Source organism: Heptranchias perlo, chromosome 13 (assembly GCF_035084215.1).
Source record: "Heptranchias perlo isolate sHepPer1 chromosome 13, sHepPer1.hap1, whole genome shotgun sequence".
NCBI lineage: Eukaryota > Metazoa > Chordata > Chondrichthyes > Hexanchiformes > Hexanchidae > Heptranchias > Heptranchias perlo.
The window spans coordinates 67,554,351-67,576,775 of NC_090337.1; the positions used below are offsets into that span (position 1 = coordinate 67,554,351).

The 22,425-nt window shown below is 51.1% G+C and overlaps 1 protein-coding gene across 4 annotated transcripts in view; it reads left to right on the forward strand.

Annotated features, from left to right (window-relative positions):
* Positions 1 to 11,847, forward strand: part of LOC137331691 (alpha-1,4-N-acetylglucosaminyltransferase-like) — a 154,860-nt gene extending 143,013 nt beyond the window's left edge. For all 4 annotated transcript variants that reach the window (XM_067995656.1, XM_067995657.1, XM_067995659.1 and 1 more), the window contains one exon: positions 8,008 to 11,847. In XM_067995656.1, the coding sequence (XP_067851757.1) occupies positions 8,008 to 8,598 (591 nt within the window). In that variant the 3' untranslated portion in view covers positions 8,599 to 11,847. The remainder of the gene's footprint in view (positions 1 to 8,007) is intronic.
* The last annotated feature ends 10,578 nt before the right edge of the window (positions 11,848 to 22,425 follow it).

Sequence of the window (22,425 nt, forward strand, 5' to 3'; positions counted from 1 at the left end):
CTCCAGTCCGAAAAACAATCGTTCACCACAACTCTCTGCTTCCTGTTAATTAGCCAATCTCATAACCATGCTGCCACTGCCCCCTTTATTCCATGGACTTCAATCTTGACGACAGGCCTATTATGTGGCACTTTATTAAACGCCTTTTGAAAGTCCAAACACACCACATCAGCTGCATTGCCCCCATCGACCCTCTCTGTTACCTCATCAAAAAACTCCATCAAGTTAGTTAAACATGATTTGCCTTTAACAATCTGTGCAGGCTTTCCCTAATCAATCCACCCTTGTCCAAGTGACTGCTAATTCTGTTCCTGATTATCGTTTCTAAAAGTTTCCCCACCACCGAGGTTAAACTGACTGGCCTGTAATTGCTGGGTTCCAAATTCTTTGGAGGGTTGTAAGGCTGGAGGAGGTTAGAGAGATAGGGAGGGAGTTTAACATGAGGTTGAGAATTTCAAAATCAAGGCGTTCCCAGACCGGGAGCCAATGTAGGTCAGTGAGGACAGGGGTGATGGGTGAATGGGACTTGGTGCAAGTTAGGATACGGGCAGCAGAGTTTTGAATGAGCTCAAGTTTATGGAGGGTGGAAGATGAGAGGCCGGAGGCTTCCTAGAAAAATGCCTCTCCCATCCCTATCCCCATGGAATGTACCTCTCACAATCCTCCAATTGCATGTAAGTGCCTCTCAAGTTCCCTCCCCCAGGGAATTGCCTCTAGGGAAGTGCCTCTCCCCTTTCTCTCACTGTGAATTAGCTCCTGTCCACATCCCCTCGCTCCTCAGAAGGACCCCGTCCCATCATCTTCACATGGGGGTGAGGGGGCACCCTACCTCCCCGGGTCTCATCATAGGGAACCGGCTCCCCAATATTCAGTGCCTCGCCATGCTGACCTGTTTAAGATCAGGAACTCACCAGGTCAACAGGTCACAGTACAGACCCAGAGAAACAGGCCCTTCTCCACTGGACGCGATGGGTCCCAGTCTGCTCGAGCCTCGCTGGAGAGAAGGAAAGGCAAGTGTTGTGCCTCCCATTACATTCAAATCCAAAATGCTTTCAGTTACTGCCATTTATAAAACTGCTCCTTGAAAGTTAACTATGATTTGTTTGTAACAATTTATGTCTGATTGACTCAGTGGAAGCACTCTGGACTCTGAGTCCGCAGGTTACGGGTTCAAACCCCACTCCAGGAATTGGGGACATCTCCTTAGCTGACACTTCAGTGTTGTACTTTGGGAATACAGCCTGTAGGAGGTGACCAGTGCAGTACTGAGGGAATGGCATTTGTAGGACGTTCCAGTGTAGTACTGAGGGACTGGTATCTGTAGGACGTTCCAGTGTAGTACTGAGGGAATGGTGCCTGTCGGAGGTGCCTGTAGGAGGTGCCCAGTGCAGTACTGAGGGACTGGTGCCTGTAGGACGTTCCAGTGTAGTACTGAGGGAATGGTGCCTGTAGGAGGTGCCTGTAAGAGATGCCGAGAGCAGTACTGAGGGAATGGTGCCTGCATGACGTTCCAGTGTAGTATAAGGGACTGGTGCCTGTAGGACGTTCCAGTGTAGTATGAGGGACTGGTGCCTTTAGGACATTCCAGTGTAGTACTGAGGGACTGGTGCCTGTAGGAAGTTCCAGTGTAGTACTGAGGGAATGGTGTCTGTAGGACGTTCCAGTGTAGTACTGAGGGAATGGTGTCTGTAGGAGGTTCCCAGTGTAGTACTGAGGGACTGGTGCCTGTAGGAGGTTCCCAGTGTAGTACTGAGGGACTGGTGTCTGTAGGAGGTTCCCAGTGTAGTACTGAGGGACTGGTGCCTGTCGGAGGTTCCTAGTGTAGTACTGAGGGACTGGTGCCTGTAGGACGTTCCAGTGTAGTACTGACGGACTCGTGTCTGTAGGAGGATCCCAGTGTAGTACTGAGGGACTGGTGACTGTAGGAGGATCCCAGTAAAGTACTGAGGGACTGGTGCCTGTAGGACGTTCCCAGTGTAGTACTGAGGGACTGGTGTCTGTCGGAGGTTCCCAGTGCAGTACTGAGGGAATGCTGCCTGTCGGAGGTTCCCAGTGTAGTACTGAGGGACTGGTGTCTGTCGGAGGTTCCCAGTGTAGTACTGAGGGACTGGTGCCTGTAGGAGGTTCCCAGTGTAGTACTGAGGGACTGGTGCCTGTAGGAGGTTCCCAGTGCAGTACTGAGGGAATGGTGTCTGTCGGAGGTTCCCAGTGTAGTACTGAGGGAATGGTGTCTGTAGGAGGTTCCAGTGTAGTACTGAGGGACTGGTGCCTATAGGAGGTTCCTAGTGTAGTACTGAGGGACTCGTGTCTGTAGGAGGTTCCCAGTGTAGTACTGAGGGACTGGTGCCTGTAGGAGGTTCCCAGTGTAGTACTGAGGGACTGGTGTCTGTAGGAGGTTCCCAGTGTAGTACTGAGGGACTGGTGTCTGTAGGAGGTTCCCAGTGTAGTACTGAGGGACTGGTGTCTGTAGGAGGTTCCCAGTGTAGTACTGAGGGACTGGTGTCTGTAGGAGGTTCCCAGTGTAGTACTGAGGGACTGGTGCCTGTAGGAGGTTCCCAGTGTAGTACTGAGGGACTCGTGTCTGTAGGAGGTTCCCAGTGTAGTACTGAGGGACTGGTGTCTGTAGGAGGTTCCCAGTGCAGTACTGAGGGACTGGTGCCTGTCGGAGGTTCCCAGTGCAGTACTGAGGGACTGGTGTCTGTCGGAGGTTCCCAGTGCAGTACTGAGGGACTGGTGTCTGTAGGAGGTTCCCAGTGCAGTACTGAGGGACTGGTGTCTGTAGGAGGTTCCCAGTGTAGTACTGAGGGACTGGTGTCTGTAGGAGGTTCCCAGTGCAGTACTGAGGGACTGGTGTCTGTAGGAGGTTCCCAGTGCAGTACTGAGGGACTGGTGTCTGTAGGAGGTTCCCAGTGTAGTACTGAGGGACTGGTGTCTGTAGGACGTTCCCAGTGTAGTACTGAGGGAATGGTGTCTGTCGGAGGTTCCCAGTGCAGTACTGAGGGAATGCTGCCTGTCGGAGGTTCCCAGTGTAGTACTGAGGGACTGGTGCCTGTAGGAGGTTCCCAGTGCAGTACTGAGGGACTGGTGTCTGTAGGAGGTTCCCAGTGTAGTACTGAGGGACTGGTGCCTGTAGGAGGTTCCCAGTGTCGTACTGAGGGACTCGTGTCTGTCGGAGGTTCTTAGTGTAGTACTGAGGGACTGGTGTCTGTAGGAGGTTCCCAGTGTAGTACTGAGGGACTGGTGTCTGTCGGAGGTTCTTAGTGTAGTACTGAGGGACTGGTGTCTGTAGGAGGTTCCCAGTGTAGTACTGAGGGACTGGTGTCTGTAGGAGGTTCTTAGTGTAGTACTGAGGGACTGGTGCCTGTCGGAGGTTCCCAGTGTAGTACTGAGGGAATGGTGTCTGTAGGAGGTTCCTCGTGTAGTACTGAGGGACTGGTGCCTGTAGGAGGTTCCCAGTGTAGTACTGAGGGAATGGTGTCTGTAGGAGGTTCCTCGTGTAGTACTGAGGGACTGGTGCCTGTAGGAGGTTCCCAGTGTAGTACTGAGGGAATGGTGTCTGTAGGAGGTTCCTCGTGTAGTACTGAGGGACTGGTGCCTGTAGGAGGTTCCCAGTGTAGTACTGAGGGACTGGTGTCTGTCGGAGGTTCTTAGTGTAGTACTGAGGGACTGGTGCCTGTCGGAGGTTCCCAGTGTAGTACTGAGGGAATGGTGTCTGTAGGAGGTTCCTCGTGTAGTACTGAGGGACTGGTGCCTGTAGGAGGTTCCCAGTGTAGTACTGAGGGAATGGTGTCTGTAGGAGGTTCCTCGTGTAGTACTGAGGGACTGGTGCCTGTAGGAGGTTCCCAGTGTAGTACTGAGGGAATGGTGTCTGTAGGAGGTTCCTCGTGTAGTACTGAGGGACTGGTGCCTGTAGGAGGTTCCCAGTGTAGTACTGAGGGACTGGTGTCTGTAGGAAGTTCCAGTGTAGTACTGAGGGACTGGTGCCTGTAGGAGGTTCCCAGTGTAGTACTGAGGGACTGGTGCCTGTCGGAGGTTCCCAGTGTAGTACTGAGGGACTGGTGCCTGTAGGAGGTTCCCAGTGTAGTACTGAGGGACTGGTGCCTGTAGGAGGTTCCCAGTGTAGTACTGAGGGACTGGTGTCTGTCGGAGGTTCCCAGTGTAGTACTGAGGGACTGGTGTCTGTAGGAGGTTCCTCGTGTAGTACTGAGGGACTGGTGCCTGTAGGAGGTTCCCAGTGTAGTACTGAGGGACTGGTGTCTGTAGGAAGTTCCAGTGTAGTACTGAGGGACTGGTGTCTGTAGGAGGTTCCCAGTGTAGTACTGAGGGAATGGTGTCTGTAGGAGGTTCCCAGTGCAGTACTGAGGGACTGGTGTCTGTAGGAGGTTCCCAGTGCAGTACTGAGGGACTGGTGTCTGTAGGAGGTTCCCAGTGTAGTACTGAGGGACTGGTGTCTATAGGAGGTTCCCAGTGTAGTACTGAGGGACTGGTGTCTATAGGAGGTTCCCAGTGCAGTACTGAGGGACTGGTGTCTGTAGGAGGTTCCCAGTGCAGTACTGAGGGACTGGTGTCTGTAGGAGGTTCCCAGTGTAGTACTGAGGGACTGGTGTCTATAGGAGGTTCCCAGTGTAGTACTGAGGGACTGGTGTCTGTAGGAGGTTCCCAGTGCAGTACTGAGGGACTGGTGTCTGTAGGAGGTTCCCAGTGTAGTACTGAGGGACTGGTGTCTGTAGGAGGTTCCCAGTGCAGTACTGAGGGACTGGAGCCTGTTGGAGGCTCCCAGTGTAGTGCTGAGGGATTGGTGTCTGTAGGAGGTTCCCAGTGTAGTACTGAGGGACTCGTGTCTGTAGGAGGTTCCCAGTGTAGTACTGAGGGACTGGTGCCTGTAGGAGGTTCCCAGTGTAGTACTGAGGGACTGGTGTCTGTCGGAGGTTCCCAGTGTAGTACTGAGGGACTCGTGTCTGTCGGAGGTTCCCAGTGTAGTACTGAGGGACTGGTGCCTGTAGGAGGTTCCCAGTGTAGTACTGAGGGACTGGTGCCTGTCGGAGGTTACCAGTGTCATACTGAGGGACTCGTGTCTGTCGGAGGTTCCCAGTGCAGTGCTGAGGGACTGGTGCCTGTCGGAGGTTCCCAGTGCAGTACTGAGGGACTCGTGTCTGTCGGAGGTTCCCAGTGTAGTACTGAGGGACTGGTGCCTGTCGGAGGTTCCTAGTGTCATACTGAGGGACTCGTGCCTGTAGGAGGTTCCCAGTGCAGTTCTGAGGGACTGGTGCCTGTCTGAGGTTCCCAGTGTCATACTGAGGGACTCGTGCCTGTAGGAGGTTCCCAGTGTAGTACTGAGGGACTGGTGCCTGTCGGAGGTTACCAGTGTCATACTGAGGGACTGGTGTCTGTAGGAGGTTCCTAGTGTCACACTGAGGGACTGGTGCCTGTAGGAGGTTCCCAGTGTAGTACTGAGGGACTGGTGCCTGTCGGAGGTTCCCAGTGTAGTACTGAGGGACTGGTGTCTGTAGGAGGTTCCTACTGTAGTACTGAGGGACTGGTGTCTGTAGGAGGTTCCCAGTGTCATACTGAGGGACTGGTGCCTGTCGGAGGTTCCCAGTGTAGTACTGAGGGACTGGTGCCTGTCGGAGGTTACCAGTGTCATACTGAGGGACTGGTGTCTGTAGGAGGTTCCCAGTGTAGTACTGAGGGACTGGTGCCTGTCGGAGGTTCCCAGTGCAGTACTGAGGGACTCGTGTCTGTCGGAGGTTCCCAGTGTAGTACTGAGGGACTGGTGCCTGTCGGAGGTTCCTAGTGTCATACTGAGGGACTGGTGTCTGTAGGAGGTTCCCAGTGTCATACTGAGGGAATGCTGCCTGGGGGCACCATCCTTCCATGAGACATTAAACCAAGGCCCTTGCCTTCCGTTCAAGTGGAAGTTAACATTCCCATGGTCCTGATTGAAGGAGAGCAGGAACCTGGCGTGATCGGTGACCAGGAATTTCCTTGGAGCTTTTTCTTCTATGCCATCGTAACTTTGCTGGAACTTTCTGGTGATGTGGGAACAGCTCTGATGAAACTCCCGGCCAATTGATTCTCCCTCAACCATCACCATTTAAAAAAAAACAAATTTACTGCTCAATCACCTTATTGCTGTTTGTGGGACCTTGCTCTGTGCAAAATATCTGCTGTGTTTTGCCTACTTTGCAGTCTGAAGGCGCTTCAAAAAGTAATTCATTCCTGTGAAGCATACTGGGATGGTTCTGAGAAGCATGATGAGATGCGATATCTCTAACCTTCTCCCCACAGCCCCCAACTCCCCCACGGACCTCCCACCTGCCGGCCCACTTGTGCCACTCTCCGCAATGTTCGGTTCCTTCCCATCAAAGATCTCATCCCAGATAATTCCAGACCTAACTGAGGCCTGGCTTACCCATTACCGTACCATGGCCACATCACATCTCAGCCTCTCCTGCAACCCCCACCTTCCCCCCGCACTCCACCAACTCCAACCTTCTCACCCTTCAAGCACCTCATTTTCTTCTCCCCTTCCTGCCTGCCCTTTGAAGTTCTCATGGTCCAAAGTCTTGCCAAGTCTCCATGCTTGGGAGCTTTTATTTATGGCTGGATGCTCTTAGAGCACCTACAAACCCTGACTCATTAGACACCTGGTAGGAACATAGGAACAGGAGGAGGCCATTTAACCCCCCTCGAGCCTGTTCCACCATTCAGTGAGATCATGGCTGATCTGTGACCTAACTCCATATACCCGCCTTAGCCCCATAATCTTTGGTTAACAAAAATCTGTCAATCTCAGATTTAAAATTAATAATTGAGCTAGCATTGACTGCCTTTTGCGGAAGGGAGTTCCAAATCTTTACCACCCCTTGCGTTTCCTAACTTCACTCCTGAAAGTCCTGGCTCTAATTTTTAGTCTCTGTCCCCTAGTCCTAGACTCCCCAACCAGCGGAAATAGTTTCTCTCTATCTACCCTATCAGTTCCCCTTAATATCTTGAAAACTTTGATCAAATCACTCTTAATCTTCTAAATTCCAGTTTGTATAATCTCTCCTCGTAATTTAACCCTTGGAGTCCAGGTATCATTCTAGTAAATCTACATTGCACTCCCTCCAAGGCCAATATATCCTTCCTAAGGTGTGGTGCCCAGAACTGAACACAATACTCCAGGTGTAGTCTAACCAGGGCTTTGTATAGCTGTAGCATAACTTCTGCCCCCTTGTATTCGAGTGAATTGGAAATACCCTGGAGAACTGGTGTGTTCACCCTGGGCTATATCCTTCTCTTTCTCTTTGATCTCACTTAGATGCTCCTCAGTCCTAATGCTGTAAGGATGTGTAAATATACACCTCATTGTTGGTTTACCCCCTTGTTCAGCCTTCAGCGGCGCTTGTTAGCGGCTGCTGTTTCCAGCATTTCTCCGAGTTATGAGGGCTGACTTTACGGTTCTGCACTGGCAACAGGGAGCTAGGTCATCGGGAGAGCAGAGCAGGAAGTCATGGGGAGCGTAGTGGCCTATGGTAACGGCCTACGGCAATGGTCCCCAGACCCTTGTCCTTAATCCAATATCTGGTTATGTCTATCCTGCCCCTTTAACACGCTCTTCCCCCGTCACGCGCTCTTCCCCCGTCACGCGCTCTTCCCCCGTCACGCGCTCTTCCCCCGTCACGCGCTCTTCCCCCGTCACGCGCTCTTCCCCCGTCACGCGCTCTTCCCCCGTCACGCGCTCTCCTCTATAACATGGGCGAATTCTTGTTATTCGCCACATGCTGGAGGGGGCCTAGCGAGATTCAGCGCCTTCAGGAGAAAAGTGACAAAAAGGGAAGAAAATTGGGGGGGAAAAAAGAGTGGCGAGAGTGGCATTAGCACGGGCCTGGGCATAGTGTGATTGTACCCCTTGGCACAGAATCATTGGGTTCAAAAGGGGAAGGTGCAGGAAGAGATGTTTTTAAGTGATAGGGGCAGAGAGGGGCTACTTTTATGAATAATATTATTCCCTGTATATTATAGGTAAACCCGGATTGGGAAGTGTATTGGATCCATGTGCTCTCCGATGCCTGTCGGATAGCGCTCCTGTGGAAGTACGGAGGCATCTATCTGGACACGGACATCATATCGCTGAAGCCCTTGGATTTCCGAAACTTCCTCTGTGCTGAAGGATACATGACGGCCAATGGGGCCGCACTGGGATTTGAGGAGCACCATGACTTTATCTGGGAATGCATGGAAGAATACGTCACCAACTACAAAGGAGGCACTTGGGGCCATCAAGGCCCAGGCCTGATGAGCAGAGTGTTGAAACGGTGGTGCCCGTCCAATAACTTGGGCCAATTTTTCGACATGGAATGTAAAGGCATTTCCTATCTGTCTCCCAAATATTTCTACCCAATTTCATACACAAATTGGGAAAGTTACTTTGAACGATGGGAAAAGTCCGATATTGAATACTTTTTCTCAGAGACAAATGGGGCACATGTCTGGAATTTCAAAAATGTCGCTCAGCGAAAGCAAGTCATTGCAGGAAGTGGAACATTAATGGAGCATTTCTTCTTAACGTACTGTCCCACTACCTACAGGGTTCTGGTCAAAAGGGTCAGTTGAGGCCAACACATTCAGAGATTCATTGGTGGTCGATTTTGACTTTTGGCTGACTGACTGACTCCCTCCCTCCCCCGTTAAAATTCCTGATTTAACAGTATCGTTCAACTGATGACCTGCAAATCACAGTGTCGTCCTCTCCTCTCTCCAGAAAGTCGTCATCCCAGCCTGAGATGCAATTCCACAGGCCCTGGTGGCCTTCCTGCACTTTACCAAAGTGGTTATTCTTCTTGCGTGCAGCCCAGACAGCGAATGCTGACAGGCTGTTCAGCTGTGAAAGGCGTCGCTTCGAGTCTGATCCTGCTGTCACCAGACACCCACACTTCTCAGCTCGGGTCTTCGGACAGTGAGCAGCACCAGGAGTCCATTGCTGATTGCTCCCCTCCCTCCCTTAATCCAGTTTCACTGAAGCCAGGTGTGGACCCCTTTGACTGCTTATCTGACCGAGACCAACTAACCTGGAAAGCAGGACTTGAACCTCCCTGGGGTGTAGAGCATATACTACACCTAGCAGCGCCTTCTCATACCAGGCAGCCTGTGCATTTCACATCTCACAGTGTAAATGATCATCTGAATCCTGTCATTCAGTTATTGCCTTGTAATTCACTGACAGACTCCCACTCTTTACTGACTCACTCACTCGTTCAGTCCATTTATTGTTTAATTCATGCTCTATCTCTCTCTTTCTAAACGTTACCATGGTCTCTATTATACCGAGCTGTGCCTTATGGCTTCCTCACTGACACAGACACCTTATCAATCATCGCCTCAATAATTGGAGCTATCAACGTCAGGCACACCCTGAGCGTGAGAATTTCCGAGCCGAGGTATAGGCTCATACCAAATTCGAAGCTTGATTCAAAACAAGAACCAGGAAAGTCCCTGAGGCCCATCTGGCTGGTTTGAAAAACAAGTCCTACTCAATCACCAACTCCACAATAACCTGCATTTACAGAGTGCACTTAATGTAGAAAAATATCCCCAGGCACTTCACAGAGTCACAAGGAAAATATCCATTTAAATTGGCCAGAGGGTTTGGAGAATTGCTACTAATATAACCATCTTACCATCCTCTCTCTCGCTCTTTTTCACTCCTCTCTCCCCAGCCCACCCAGCTTCTGGATTTACCATTAAGGATGTGGTTTTCCCTCACATCGTTACATCTGAATCATCGACTGATGTGACCGTGTAAACAGAACTATCGATAACACTCCATTTGTTCCAGTGTAATTTTCTATAATTATCGGAAACAGATCTATAGGGATAGATTAATAAACGCACATACCTGCACGCAAGCATACACATGCACACTCACACACACACCTGCACGCACACAATTAATGGGGTGACTTGTATCCCAGATGATTACTGGTGCATTCAAACCTTGTATATATTTTAGGGGCAGTTACTTTGCAGAGTCTAATTTGACTGCAGATTGTTGTACAAAACAAATTGCATTTTCTGTAGTGACTTAATTTTTTTCTCGATATAAGTGAGGAACCTGTTAAACCATGTTGATTGTGTTCACTTGTTTCTTCAGGAAGTAGAGCTGTTGTTACCTGTTGTGATATTGTCCAATCACCTTATTTACAATAATCACACAGTCCAGCATTCACTCACTCCAGTTTTGGGTTTTAATTTTCCTTGTCATTTCTGCTTAAAGCACAGCCTCACACTGATACACCCAATGCTTTACATCCCTCTGGTAACCCCCCCCAATGGGTTACTTCTCATGTGTCAACCTATGCAAAGTGTCTTGGCAGCCTTTTTGACTGTGGGAGGTGACACTGCAAAGCAATGGTCCTGTCCTCACCCAACATTCAAACGCAGCAGGAGTCACTGACAGTGATCAGGAGCAGGAACCCTGCGTGATTTCCCGCTACCCGCTGCATGACCCAAGGATGCTGAGGCCCACTATAGCGCCATGGCTCACTGTAGTCCCTGGCTGATATCAGTGAACTCAGCACAGATTAGAGGCTGCATCATTGCGGTCCCTGTCGATCAACGACTCATTGCCTTTACCAGGGGGATAATTGGGGCACAACCCAAAGCATCTTTAATTTACTTTGTTGGCAACTAGAATGACCTCATCCATAAGGAAGCAAAGTAAGGATGTAACGATAAATAAAAAGGAATAAAAACAGAAAATGCTGGAAATACTCAGCGGGCCAGGCAGCATCTGTGGAGAGAGAAACAGAGTTAATGTTTCAGGTCGATGACCTTTCGTCAGAACTGGAAAAAGTTGAAGATTAAACAGTTTTTAAGTAAGTACAGAGTCAGGGAAGGGAGGGGAGGGGAGGAAAGAACGAAAGGGAAGGTGTCTGATAGGGTGGGGGGCAGGAGTGATTAAATGACGAAAGGGATGATGGTGCAAGGCAAGGAGGGTGGGAATGGGACAGGTAAAGAAACCAAAGATAGGTCTAGAGGAGATGTAAATGGCAACATCAAAACCATTATCCCTTTTGTCATTCAATCCCTGGTTCTGTACTTGCTTAAAAACTGTTTAATCTTCAATTTTTTCCAGTTCTGACGAAGGGCCATCGACCTGAAACGTTAACTCTGTTTCTTTCTCCACAGATGCTGCCTGACTCGCTGAACTTCTCCAGCATTTTCTGTTTTTATTTCAGATTTCCAGCATCTGCTGTATTTTGCTTTTGATAAATAAAAAGAAACAAGTTAAAATTTCACTGAGTTGTAGCGCCTCCACTGGTAGGAGAGTGTAATTACAGTGTGATACGTTTACATAGACAGTTTCTATTTTAAATGTGGACATCGGATTTTTGAATGGAAAAGGTTGAGAGGAAAGGTGTGCAGATGTGAGATTTTTAACATATAATATAGAATGTATCAGGTCATGTAGTGTGCTTGGGGAGCATGGATCTTCAAACTCACCGAGTGCTTGTGTAAAACTTATTTAAATCTTTTGCACTTTCTGAAATGGATCATAGTTGTATCAAACTCCTTCACGTGGCTCACCACCACCTCCTCAACGCAATTAGGGATGGGCAATAAATGCCGGCCTTGCCAGCGACGCCCACATCCTGAGAATGAACTTTTAAAAATAGTCCAGACACTGGCTTGTGTTTTTTCACAGAAAATTGCATAGAATCGGCCAAAACGCCAGTAAGAATCCTTTGATTCCATGTATTGACGTGTTATTTCAATTATTTAATTATTATAAACTAATGGTCCCACTCACAGTTTCTAAGACCAAGTCTGTTGAAAATTCAATAAACATAAATACATTTTAAACTCTGGAGAGTTGTTTTTCTTGCAGTGTGATGACATCATCGTTCCAGACTTGGTTTTACGGAACAGATGAGCTGACTGATTAATGAATGGAGCCAGGATTAAAATAGAGAGGGGGAGAGGGGGGAGGGGAGAGAGGAGAGGAGAGAGGGGGAGGGGTGAGAGAAGAGGAGAGAAGGGGAGGGGGAGAGGAGAAGGGGAGGGGGAGGTGAGAGTGGGGAGGAAAGGAGGGAGGGGGAGGGCAAGGGAGAGGGGAGGAGAGGGGAGAGGAGAGGAGAGGGAAAAGGAGGGAGGGGAAGGGGGAGGGCAAGGGAGAGGAGAGGAGAAGGGGGAGGGGAGAGTGGGGAGAGGAGAGAGAAGAGGGAAAGGAGGGGAAGGGAGAGAGGGGGAAGAAAGGGGGAGAGGGAAAGGAGGGAGGGGAAGGGAGAGGAGAGAAGAGGAGAGGGGAAGGGAGGAGAGAGGAGAGGGGAATGGAGATTGGTTGAATACCTGGACTGCCATGGCTCTGAAATCTGTTGTTTGACAGTGGGTTCATATTGTAAGATTTGAGGTGCCAGTTTGCCTGGGGCTGGGATCAAGGTTTGAGTCTCAATGTTTGTTTTGATCTTGATGAAAATTCAATGTATATCTTTAGTAACATTAATAATAACATAACACAGCTACACACCAACACCCACAGGAAGAAGTGGAAAAGAAGGAAGTGATTTTAAAAATTGGATTTGTGAAATTGGGTGATGTAGTGGGTTACACTCAGACCTTTCACCTCTGGGATCAGGGTTCAAATCCAGTCATGACCAACTGTCCCAGGGGTCAAAGTCTCCACTGTCTGCATGTTGTATGGGGCCTGTGTAGAGTGGATTTTGACAGTCTCAATCCAATTCCTAGTGTAAACAATTTTACAACACCAAGTTATAGTCCAGCAATTTTATTTTAAATTCACAAGCTTTCGGAGGCTTCCTCCTTCGTCAGGTGAACATTTTCACATCGTTCACCTGACGAAGGAGGAAGCCTCCGAAAGCTTGTGAATTTAAAATAAAATTGCTGGACTATAACTTGGTGTTGTAAAATTGTTTACAATTGTCAACCCCAGTCCATCACCGGCATCTCCACATCAATTCCTAGTGGGCATGAGCACCCAGCAGTAAAGCTGTTCCTAATTGGCCATGGACACTCAGTAAGACCACAAGATGAGTGCTGTACTGGGGGCCTCATTATGAGGCAAGAGCTGAGGCATACTGTCAGGGCAAAGTAACGGGGGCTTTACTCTACACCTGGCTGTGCCCAATCTGACTTTCGTGTTGATGCTGGGTTCATGAAATGTGAAGAGTTCCACTCTAGCATCCCTCACAAAAATGGTGTGAGATGTTCTGCTTCTTAAATTAATAAAAAGTAGGTCTCGCATTTGTACAGCCCCTTTCACGACCTCAGAACGTCCCAAAATGTTTTACAGCCAATTACGTACGTTTGAAGTGTAATCACTTGTAATGTAGGAAACACGGCAGTCAATTTGTGCACAGCAAGATCCCACAAACAGCAGTGTGATAATGACCAGATCATCTATTTTAGTGATGTTGGTTGAGGGATAAATATCGGCCAGGACACCGGGGAGAACTCTGCCCTTCTTCCAATTGTGCCATGGCATCTTTTACGTCCACCTGAGAGGGCAGACGTCTCGGTTTGACGTCTCATCTGAAAGGTGGTAAATCATGGTTTGGGTGGCACTCAATGCCCAGGCACTGCCCTGAATCAGTTGGAAACTTCATTAAATTATGCAAATCGAAGAGCAATAACATTTTGAGGTACAAAAAGGGCAGAGTGTGCACAGTGCATCCTCTGGCGATTTGTATCGGGTGGTGAACAAATATTGGATCTTTTGGCGGGCCAGGAGATGCAGGAGTGCTACTCTAGGCACCTCAAGGAAAGGTTAGACCTCCCCTGCCCCAGACCCACCCCCTTCCCTATTGGGCCCAGGATGCTGCCAGCCCTTCAGAAGCTCCCCCCTGGGATCTCTTATCCCCCCCACCTCCCCTCAGTGTGGGTGTCCATGGTACAGGTACAGACCAACATTGTTCCCCAGATAATAACAGGTACATCAAAATACAGCACAACACTAACCTTTAGCATCTGCGTGTTTTTATTACTAGTTTATCGATCTACACACACATATATAAACAGCAACAACAACTCGCACCCAGTCCCGTTCTCCTGTCACCCCTGTGCTCGCTGACCTACATCGGCTTCCGGTCTGGCAACGCCATCATTTTAATAGTCTCATTCTTGTTTTCAAATCCCTCCATGGCCTCGTCCCTCCCTATCTCTGTAACCTCCTTCAGACCTACAACCCTCCGAGATCTCTGCGCTCCTCCAATTCTTGCCTCTTACGCATCCCCGATTTTAATCGCTCCACCATTGGTGGCCGTGCCTTCAGCTGCCTAGGCCCTAAGCTCTGGAATTCCCTCCCTAAACCTCGCCCCCTCTCTACCTCTCTCTTCTCCTTTAAGACGCTCCTTAAAACCTACCTCTTTGACCAAGCTTTTCGTCACCTGTCCTAATATCTCCTTATGTGGCTCAGTGTCAAATTTTGTTTGATAATCGCTCCCGTGAAGGGTCTTGGGACGTTTTAAGAACATAAGAACATAAGAAATAGGAGCAGGAGTAGGCCAATCGGCCCCTCGAGCCTGCCCCGCCATTCAATAAGATCATGGCTGATCTGATCATAACCTCAAATCTAAATTCACTTCCCTTTTACTTCATTAAAGGCGCTATATAAATACAAGTTGTTATATATATATAAAATAACCAAAAGTAGACGATGAGACGTAGGAATTCTAGTTGTTGAGTCACAGGGAGAGATTCAAGTTATGGAGGCAGTGCAGAGATGAGCCACGAGGCTGATCCCCAATGTCAAGGTCTGAGTAATGAGGAAAGACTGGAGAAACCTGGACTTTTCAGCGTGGAAAGGAGGTGATCTTATAGAGATACATAAGATAGTAGACAGTATGGAAAAGGTACATCCAGAAAATTACTTCAAAATCCTGAGGGTAGGAGAAGGGGACACCAGTAAAGGGGCTAATTTAGAACTGAAATCAGGAAGTTCTTCATCACAAGAAGAATGGAAACTCTGAAATCATTTAAGAAACAATTGGATGCTGGAGTGGTGGGGGCTTTAGGGTCACTCGAATGGATGAATTAATTTGGGCTGAATGGCCTTCCTCGTTCATAATCATCTTGTGATATAAACGGTATGTTATAACAGACTGGGGGAGAAATTGGATAAGGGTCCATTCTGGGTGATGGTGGCGCGATGCGCCCGACAGACCCTACACAGGCAGCACGTGAACTTTGTGCTGCCTGATACTAGCCCTGAAATCTCCGTGCAGCAAACACAGCCCTCGCTGCTGAGAGGCTGCACGGAGAATGAGGAAGTTGGAAATGGGGCGTGCACAGCGCACGTCATCAGCAGCCTGCACTACTTAAAGGTGCAGGCACATTCCCAATGGCAGATACACAGCCATGTAGGAGAAGGGAGAATGGCATCGCGAGTAGCTGCACCAGCAAGAGAGCGGGCTCCACGATTCCCGGACGATGCTCTGGAGGCCCTGGTGGAAGGTGTGGACCAAAGGAGGGCCAACATGTACCCGCAGGGTGGCCGGAGACCCTCCAGACTACAGCTCCGCCGGCATCGGCAGGCTGTGGCGCAGGAGGTGAACGCCAGGAGCATTGCACCACACATGTGGGTGCAGTGCCGGAAGAAGTTCAATGATTTGACACGAGTGGTCAAGGTGAGTGAATGCAAGTGTCAAGTGGCACATCCAACCAACTGCACCACTGCTCCAGGCATCACACTCCCCATCACCCACCCACCCACCAACAAACACTGCCCATCCATACGCAATGCTGCATCTCACCCACACATATTACCACATTTGCAGGTCACACAACCACCACTCACAAGTCACACAAACTGGCAGCTATTCGACCACAACAGGCACATCACCCACATACCTTGCAGGACACTCACTGACACACTGACCTCTGTCTTGCCGGAGCAGGTGGCACAAAACAGCCGGCAGCAGGAGGGACCTGAGGGTGGACGGGCACGTCTACACGTCCTCACCCCCCGAGAGGAGACAGTGCTTAGGATCATTGGGCGGGCCTTCACTGCAGCCGTCACAACGTGCCGTGCTGGAGGTCCCGGTGAAGGGGGTCTCTGCATATCTAATGCTCCTTCTCCTTTCCCACATCTCCCTCCTCCCATAATCTTTTCTGACTCACGTGCTGCAGATGCTGTCAGCACACACGTCTTACTTGCTCCTCTCCCCACTCCACAACTCAACCTGTTTCCCTTTGTCATTGCAGATACCCAAGAACACGTGACGGCACCGTCCGAGGAGGAGGAGGGGGAGGAGGAGGAGGAGGAGGAGGGGGAGGAGGAGGGGGAGGAGAGGAGGAGGAGGAGAGGGGGAGGGGGAGGAGAGGAGGAGGAGGAGGGGGAGGAGGGGGAGGAGAGGAGGAGGGAGGAGAGGGGGAGGGGGAGGAGAGGAGGAGGAGGGGGACACTGAAGCCACACCGTCACTCGATCTGACACTTGCTTCCACCAGCTCAGAGACTGACACTGCGCGTCCTTTCGAGGTTAGGTTAGAGGAGGGATCGGCATGTGGTGAGACACCGAGCACAAGTGATCAGGAGCCGGGGCGGGGGGAACGGATACCACAGGTGCCAGCTCGCCGGAGGGCGAGGTCACTCACTAGTTCTGCTGCAGAGGAATCAGATGAGGACTTCGATGGGCCAGGCTACGGAAGACGGCTGATGGGCGTACACCAACAAATGCTTGGGGCACTGGAAAGCCTGCCAGAAAGCCTGTGCACAATGAGAAGGGGCATGGAGGGGTCCAGCTCCAACTTGGCACAGGGCTTTGCGCAGAGCTTGGAGCCCATCCTTTCCAACATGGAACGGGTGGTCACCTCCATCAGCGCACCTGTGGAACCCACCATGATGCAGCGTCTGATGACTGATGTCACAGCTTCCATTGCAGCACAAACATCTGCCATCCGAGGTCTGACTGCTGAATTTGCAGCTCAGACTGCTGCTATCGTGGCTCTGTGGAACGGGGCTTCCAGGGCGTCACAGCACTCCAGCAATCCGTTCTCCAGCTGATCGCCAGGATTGCTGAGGCGCCGCCCTGGGAGAATGGCAGTGGTGCCATGGCAGTCGGACCTGCTGTCCTCTCTCAGGACAACAGCATTCCTGCTCCTACCCCTGCCACTCCGCCACTGCCCCTGTTGTTGCCTCTCGGCCAGCCAGGCCAGTCGCTGCAGCCCAGACCAGACTGAAGCCGGGCCCTCCAGGCCCAGAGCTGCTCGAGGTCGTCCTCCAAGGCCATCTGCACATTCTTCCATTGAAGGCCAGCAGCCTCCCGCCACCCATTCTCCAGCCACTGGGGAAGCACCTCGTAGGAGCACCAAGATAGGTAAAGGCACACGAACAACAGGCACTAAGGGAATGCACAAGGGTGAATAGTTCAGTTATGTTTGCATAATTTCATTTGTTAATCCATAAATGAGAGTTTGATTTTGCATTTGGTGGTGGTTTTTATTTATGCGATGAGCTGAGAGGGAAACCAATGTGTGATCAGATGGAGGGCGATTTGATTGTCTTGTGGGAGGGTTAAGGTGGGGAGTGTAGGACTGTTGGTGAGTTGGGGGATGTAGTTCACATTATTGATAGTGGGCACGGATCAGGCGAGCACGCACAGCCCTCGCAGACAAGGCGTGTGGTTCCTGCTGCACCCTTGCGTCTTCCTCCACTTTCTCTTCCGGCTCCACCCCCTCTTCCTCCTCCTCCTCAGCCTCCTCCTCCTGCTCCTCCGTCTCTTCCTCCTCCTCCTCCACCTCTGGCTCAGGGTCTTCTCTAATCATTGGTAGCAAAGACTGGATCCTCATGATGGCGAGGTTGTGCAGCATGCAGCAGACCACCACGAGTCTGCCCACCCGGTCAGGGGAGTACTGCAGGGCTCCTCCAGACCAGTCCAGGCAGCGGAAGCGTTGTTTGAGGAGGCCTATGGTGTGATCCACGATGTTGCGTGTGGCAGCACGGCTCTCATCATATGCCTGCTGTGCACGTGTGCGAGGATTCCTGACCGGTGTCATGAGCCATGGCGTGACGGTATAGCCCTTGTCGCCCAGTATCCAGCCTTTGACTTGCCGAGTCGGGTGAAAGATAGCTGGCACGTTGGACTGCCGCATGACGAAGGCGTCGTGACTGCTCCCAGGGTAGCGGGCATCGACCTCCGTGATTCATTGCATGTGGTCGCACACCAGCTGCACGTTGAGGGAGTGGAAGCCCTTTCGGTTGATGAAGACGGCTGAGTTGATGTGTGGGGCACGCAGGGCAATATGCCTGCAGTCCATGGCACCATGCACCATGGGGAAGCCAGCAATGTGGGCGAACCCCCGTGCTCGCTCGTTCTGATTGTCTCTGTGGAGAGGGAAGGTGATGAACCTGTTCCTCATCTCGTTCAGTGCGTCTGTGACCTCCCTTATACAGCAGTGCACTGCATACTGTGAGATGCTGCACATGTCACCAGCAGAGGCCTGAAATGCTCCTGAGCCGTAGAAATTCAGCGCCACGGTGACCTTCACAGCCCCAGGCAATGCTGTCCTCGCCCTGCTCTCAGGCTGCAGTTGTGGCCGCACCAGTTGACAGATCTCGGTCATGACTTCCTTGGTGAACCTCAGGCATCGGATGCAATCCTCCTCGGTCATGTTGAGTTAAGAGAATTGATCCCGGAAGGCCCTCATTGGGTAGGGCCTCCTGCTCAGTGCCCTGCGCCTCCTCGACCTCCGTCTCCTCGCAGCTTGACCTGCTGGGTGTGGCCTCTCTGCATGCTCCCAGTCGTGCTCAATGCCCAGCGGGAGCCCTAGCAGACCGCTCATGATTGCCAGGAATGTTGTTCAACCAGGGTTGTAACTTTCCGACCCGTAAGGCAGTACCTGCCAAAGCACTCTCAAAAGTAGTCTGGGAACTTTCAGTAAGAATAGGGAGCTTTAAAAAACACTTTCCACTCCTCCAGCAGGCAGAAGCAATAATCCAGCAACTAACCTGCAACACATGCATGGCCCTTTAAATAGCGCTGGTGGGGGGTCCTTCAGGCACTGTAAGACACATTTCGATGGTCTCGGATAAGACCGTGCGTTGAGTTGAGCGTTAAGGTCGAAAATTGTGTGTATCACTTTAAATCAGCGTTGCACACTGATTGCAGCCATTTTCTCCCACTGTACATGCTTCCAGCATCCAGTGTTAGCACATGCTCCTATACCAAGATGGCGTCTGGCGCATGTCACACAGGAAACGAGCGTGCGCATCCATGACGCCACCTTGGATGTCGAATAGGCCGCGTAGCGCCGAAACAATGGGCGCTACACGGCCCAATTCAGCGGCCACTATGTCACCAGAACAATCTGATGAAGATCTAAGAAGACCTTAGGTTTTTATTATCTGTGTGGTTTTTTTATTCTTGAGTTCCACAGATTTAATCAGAATATTTATAAATTACCGTCTGCCTGAGAAACCATTTCAAAAATAAATTGTACACATAAGGGTGAATTTGCAAGGCCCCCACACTGCAGGTGATCTTCTGACAGACACTGGCTGCTCGTGAGGCCTGGTCAACAAGTTGGACCTGGCCAGGTTTACTCCATAATGCAGGAATTGAGTTCCAGACCGAGGTGAGGTTTTATGAAATTTGCTTCTGCCCTGGATTTGGAAGAATCTGTTGATATCTCCATTGAGGAGCTCCCTCTATGGATCAATTGGTAAACAGCTCTGCCCAGTGTGGTTGCAGAGTCACAAATGGAGCAGGAAGGCCTTCAGTTTGATCCCTGGCCTGTGCTGAGTTACTCGACTTGGGGGAGGCGGTGGATAGCCTCCGGGGGTGCTGAGGTGGAGCGTATCTGGCTGGGGCCTCCCTGGTTGTCTCTTGATCTTTAGTTGTCTTCTGTTATGGGGGTGTGGAGGGGAGTTGGGTGGCGTGGGCCTGTAGGAGAGGGGTCCCACACCTTCTGGTCCTCCCCCAGCTCCAGGTTCAAAGCATACCTCATTTGCCCAGATGGAGTCTGTTGAATTTTGTCACATTTGCTGGCTCATGCTCCAAAAATGTCATCCTTGCCGTGTAAGTATATATTTAAAATAAAAAAGAAAGGACCTTGTATTTCTATAATGCCTTTCACATCCTCAGGTCGTCCCAAAGTGCATTACAGCCAATGAAGTACTTTTGAAGTGTAGTCACTGTTGTAATGTAGGGGAAATGTGGTAGCCAATTTGTACACAGCAAGATCCCACAAACAGCAATGATATAAATGATGAGATAATCTGTTTTTGGTGATTGAGATTCTTTTCTCTCTTTTCCTTTCTCTTTCCCATTTTCTACATCTTCCTTTCCCTCTCTCTTTTGTATCTTCTTTCCTTTTTCTCTATTTCTCTCCGTTTCTTATCTTTCTTTCCCTACCTCTCACTTGCCTTCTTTCTTTATTGCACGATAACCAGATCCACGGATCGATTAGAGCCCTCATCGAACAGGCCATTGGAATGGAAAGCAACACTTCCGCTGCCTGGACAGGTCAAGTGGCTTCCTCTAGTACAGCTCTAATACATACCTTATCATAATGGTTTGGTGTTTGCTGTATAATTTTTCTCTGCAACAGGGACAATGCATGGAGCCATCATTGGATCAGGAGCTTCAACCAGATGATGAAGACAACAAAAAGACATCAAGGATGGTGAAGAAGGAGGAGAGCAAAACCACCAACCTGCAGCCAGAATTCTTCCACAGTAGATCATTCAACAGCACTGCAACTGAGCAATCCCTGTCCAACCTCTCTCACCACCCCCTCTCCGTACCCCCTCACCCACCCTCTCCCCATCCCCTCTCACCACCCCCCTCTCCCACCCCCTTTCCCCAACCCCCCTCTCCCAACCCCCCAGCCACCCCCTCTTCCCCCCCACCCACCCCCTCTTCCACCCCCTCTCCCCAAACCCCTCTCCACCCCCCTCTCCCATCCCCCCACCCTCTCCCACCTCCTCCCCACTCCCTCTCCCTTCCCCTCTCCCCACCCCCTCTCCCCACCCCATCCCCCCTCTCCTAACCCCCTCTCTCCACCCCCCTCCTAACCCCCTCTCCCCATCCCCCTCTCCCACCCACCTATCCTACCCCCTCCCACACCATCTCCTACCCCCCCTCCCACCACTTCTTCTGCCCCCTCCCCATCCCCTCTTCCCCACTCCCCACCCCCCTCTCACCACACCCTCTCCCCATCCCCCTCTCCTACCCCCCTCTCCCACCCCCTTCCCCCCCTCTCCTAACCCCCTCTCTCCACCCCCTACCCCCCCTCTCCTCCCCCCCTCTCCCCACCCCACCCCCCGCACTAACAGTCATGTCCAACATCCGGCCCAGTCCTTCCAATAAACTACATCCACCCAAAGGCCAACATTGCTATTCATGTCACCTGACATTGGAGGGTCACCAACCACTGCAGGACCACTCTCTGCACACAAAGATTTCAGAAAGGTTTATCATTTTACTTAAATACCCAAAAGTCTACAACTAATTCCCACCCTGGTGTGAGCCCCTACTCTCTATCTTATGTGACCTCTTGCCTACTCTATTGCTCCGATGAGGGGCTCCCCCAGTGGCTACAGCATGGGAGGTGGGAGACTGCCGTAACTCAGATCAGGTCTCTTGAGACATCCGTGGTCAGTGACCTCTGGGAGATCGGGCCTGAGAGGACCCAACTGCAGACTGCAGCATTTTGGTGGCTGCCGGGTCAGTCTGGCCCAGCTGACTGCCTGGCACCAGGTCGGGCATTGGCTGAGGGGGACGGCAATGGTGCAGATGTGTTGTCATCCTGAAAGAGGGCAACACGTTGCCCCACCCACTGCCCCTGCTGTGGGGCTGCGGATCGGCACTCCCACTGACCGAGGGAGATCAGACTGTAGGAGATCCGTGGTGTGACTGAAGCCCCTGTCCATTCGGTCTCCCAAACTGTCCAGGGCGGAGGAGATGGTGGAGCCCAGAGCCTGCACGGACCCAGTATGAGCATCCCTGAGAGATGGCACTACTGGAGCCACAGATTGCAGGCGCAGTGAGGGCCCAGCTTCAGTGTCCACTGAGGTGACCACATTCATCATGGTTGACCCCAGATTGTCGATGCCATGCACCAGAACCCCACACCACAGCCCGTCCAGTAGATTAAGCAATTGTTAGTGCCACAGGAAATATATTTCTTGGAAGGCTGGCCCCTTAAAATCTGCATCTCCGTCCTCCTCAGCAGAACTAGGACTCAAGCTAGCTCTCTGATCAGCCGTCTTCTGGGCCGTCCTTTCCAGTCCTGCTCACTAGTGCTGGGTGAATCACCCTACGCAGACCCCTCCAACTCTCTATCTATACCGCCCAGCCCGCAGATCTACGGTCCTGGTGCCTGGGAGGGTCTGAGCAAATGAGGGTGCGTCTTCGGAGGGTGGTTTCTGTCTGCGGGGCAGCAGGGCCAGAGTCATCGGTACAACCTAGAAAAAAGGGCAGAGGGG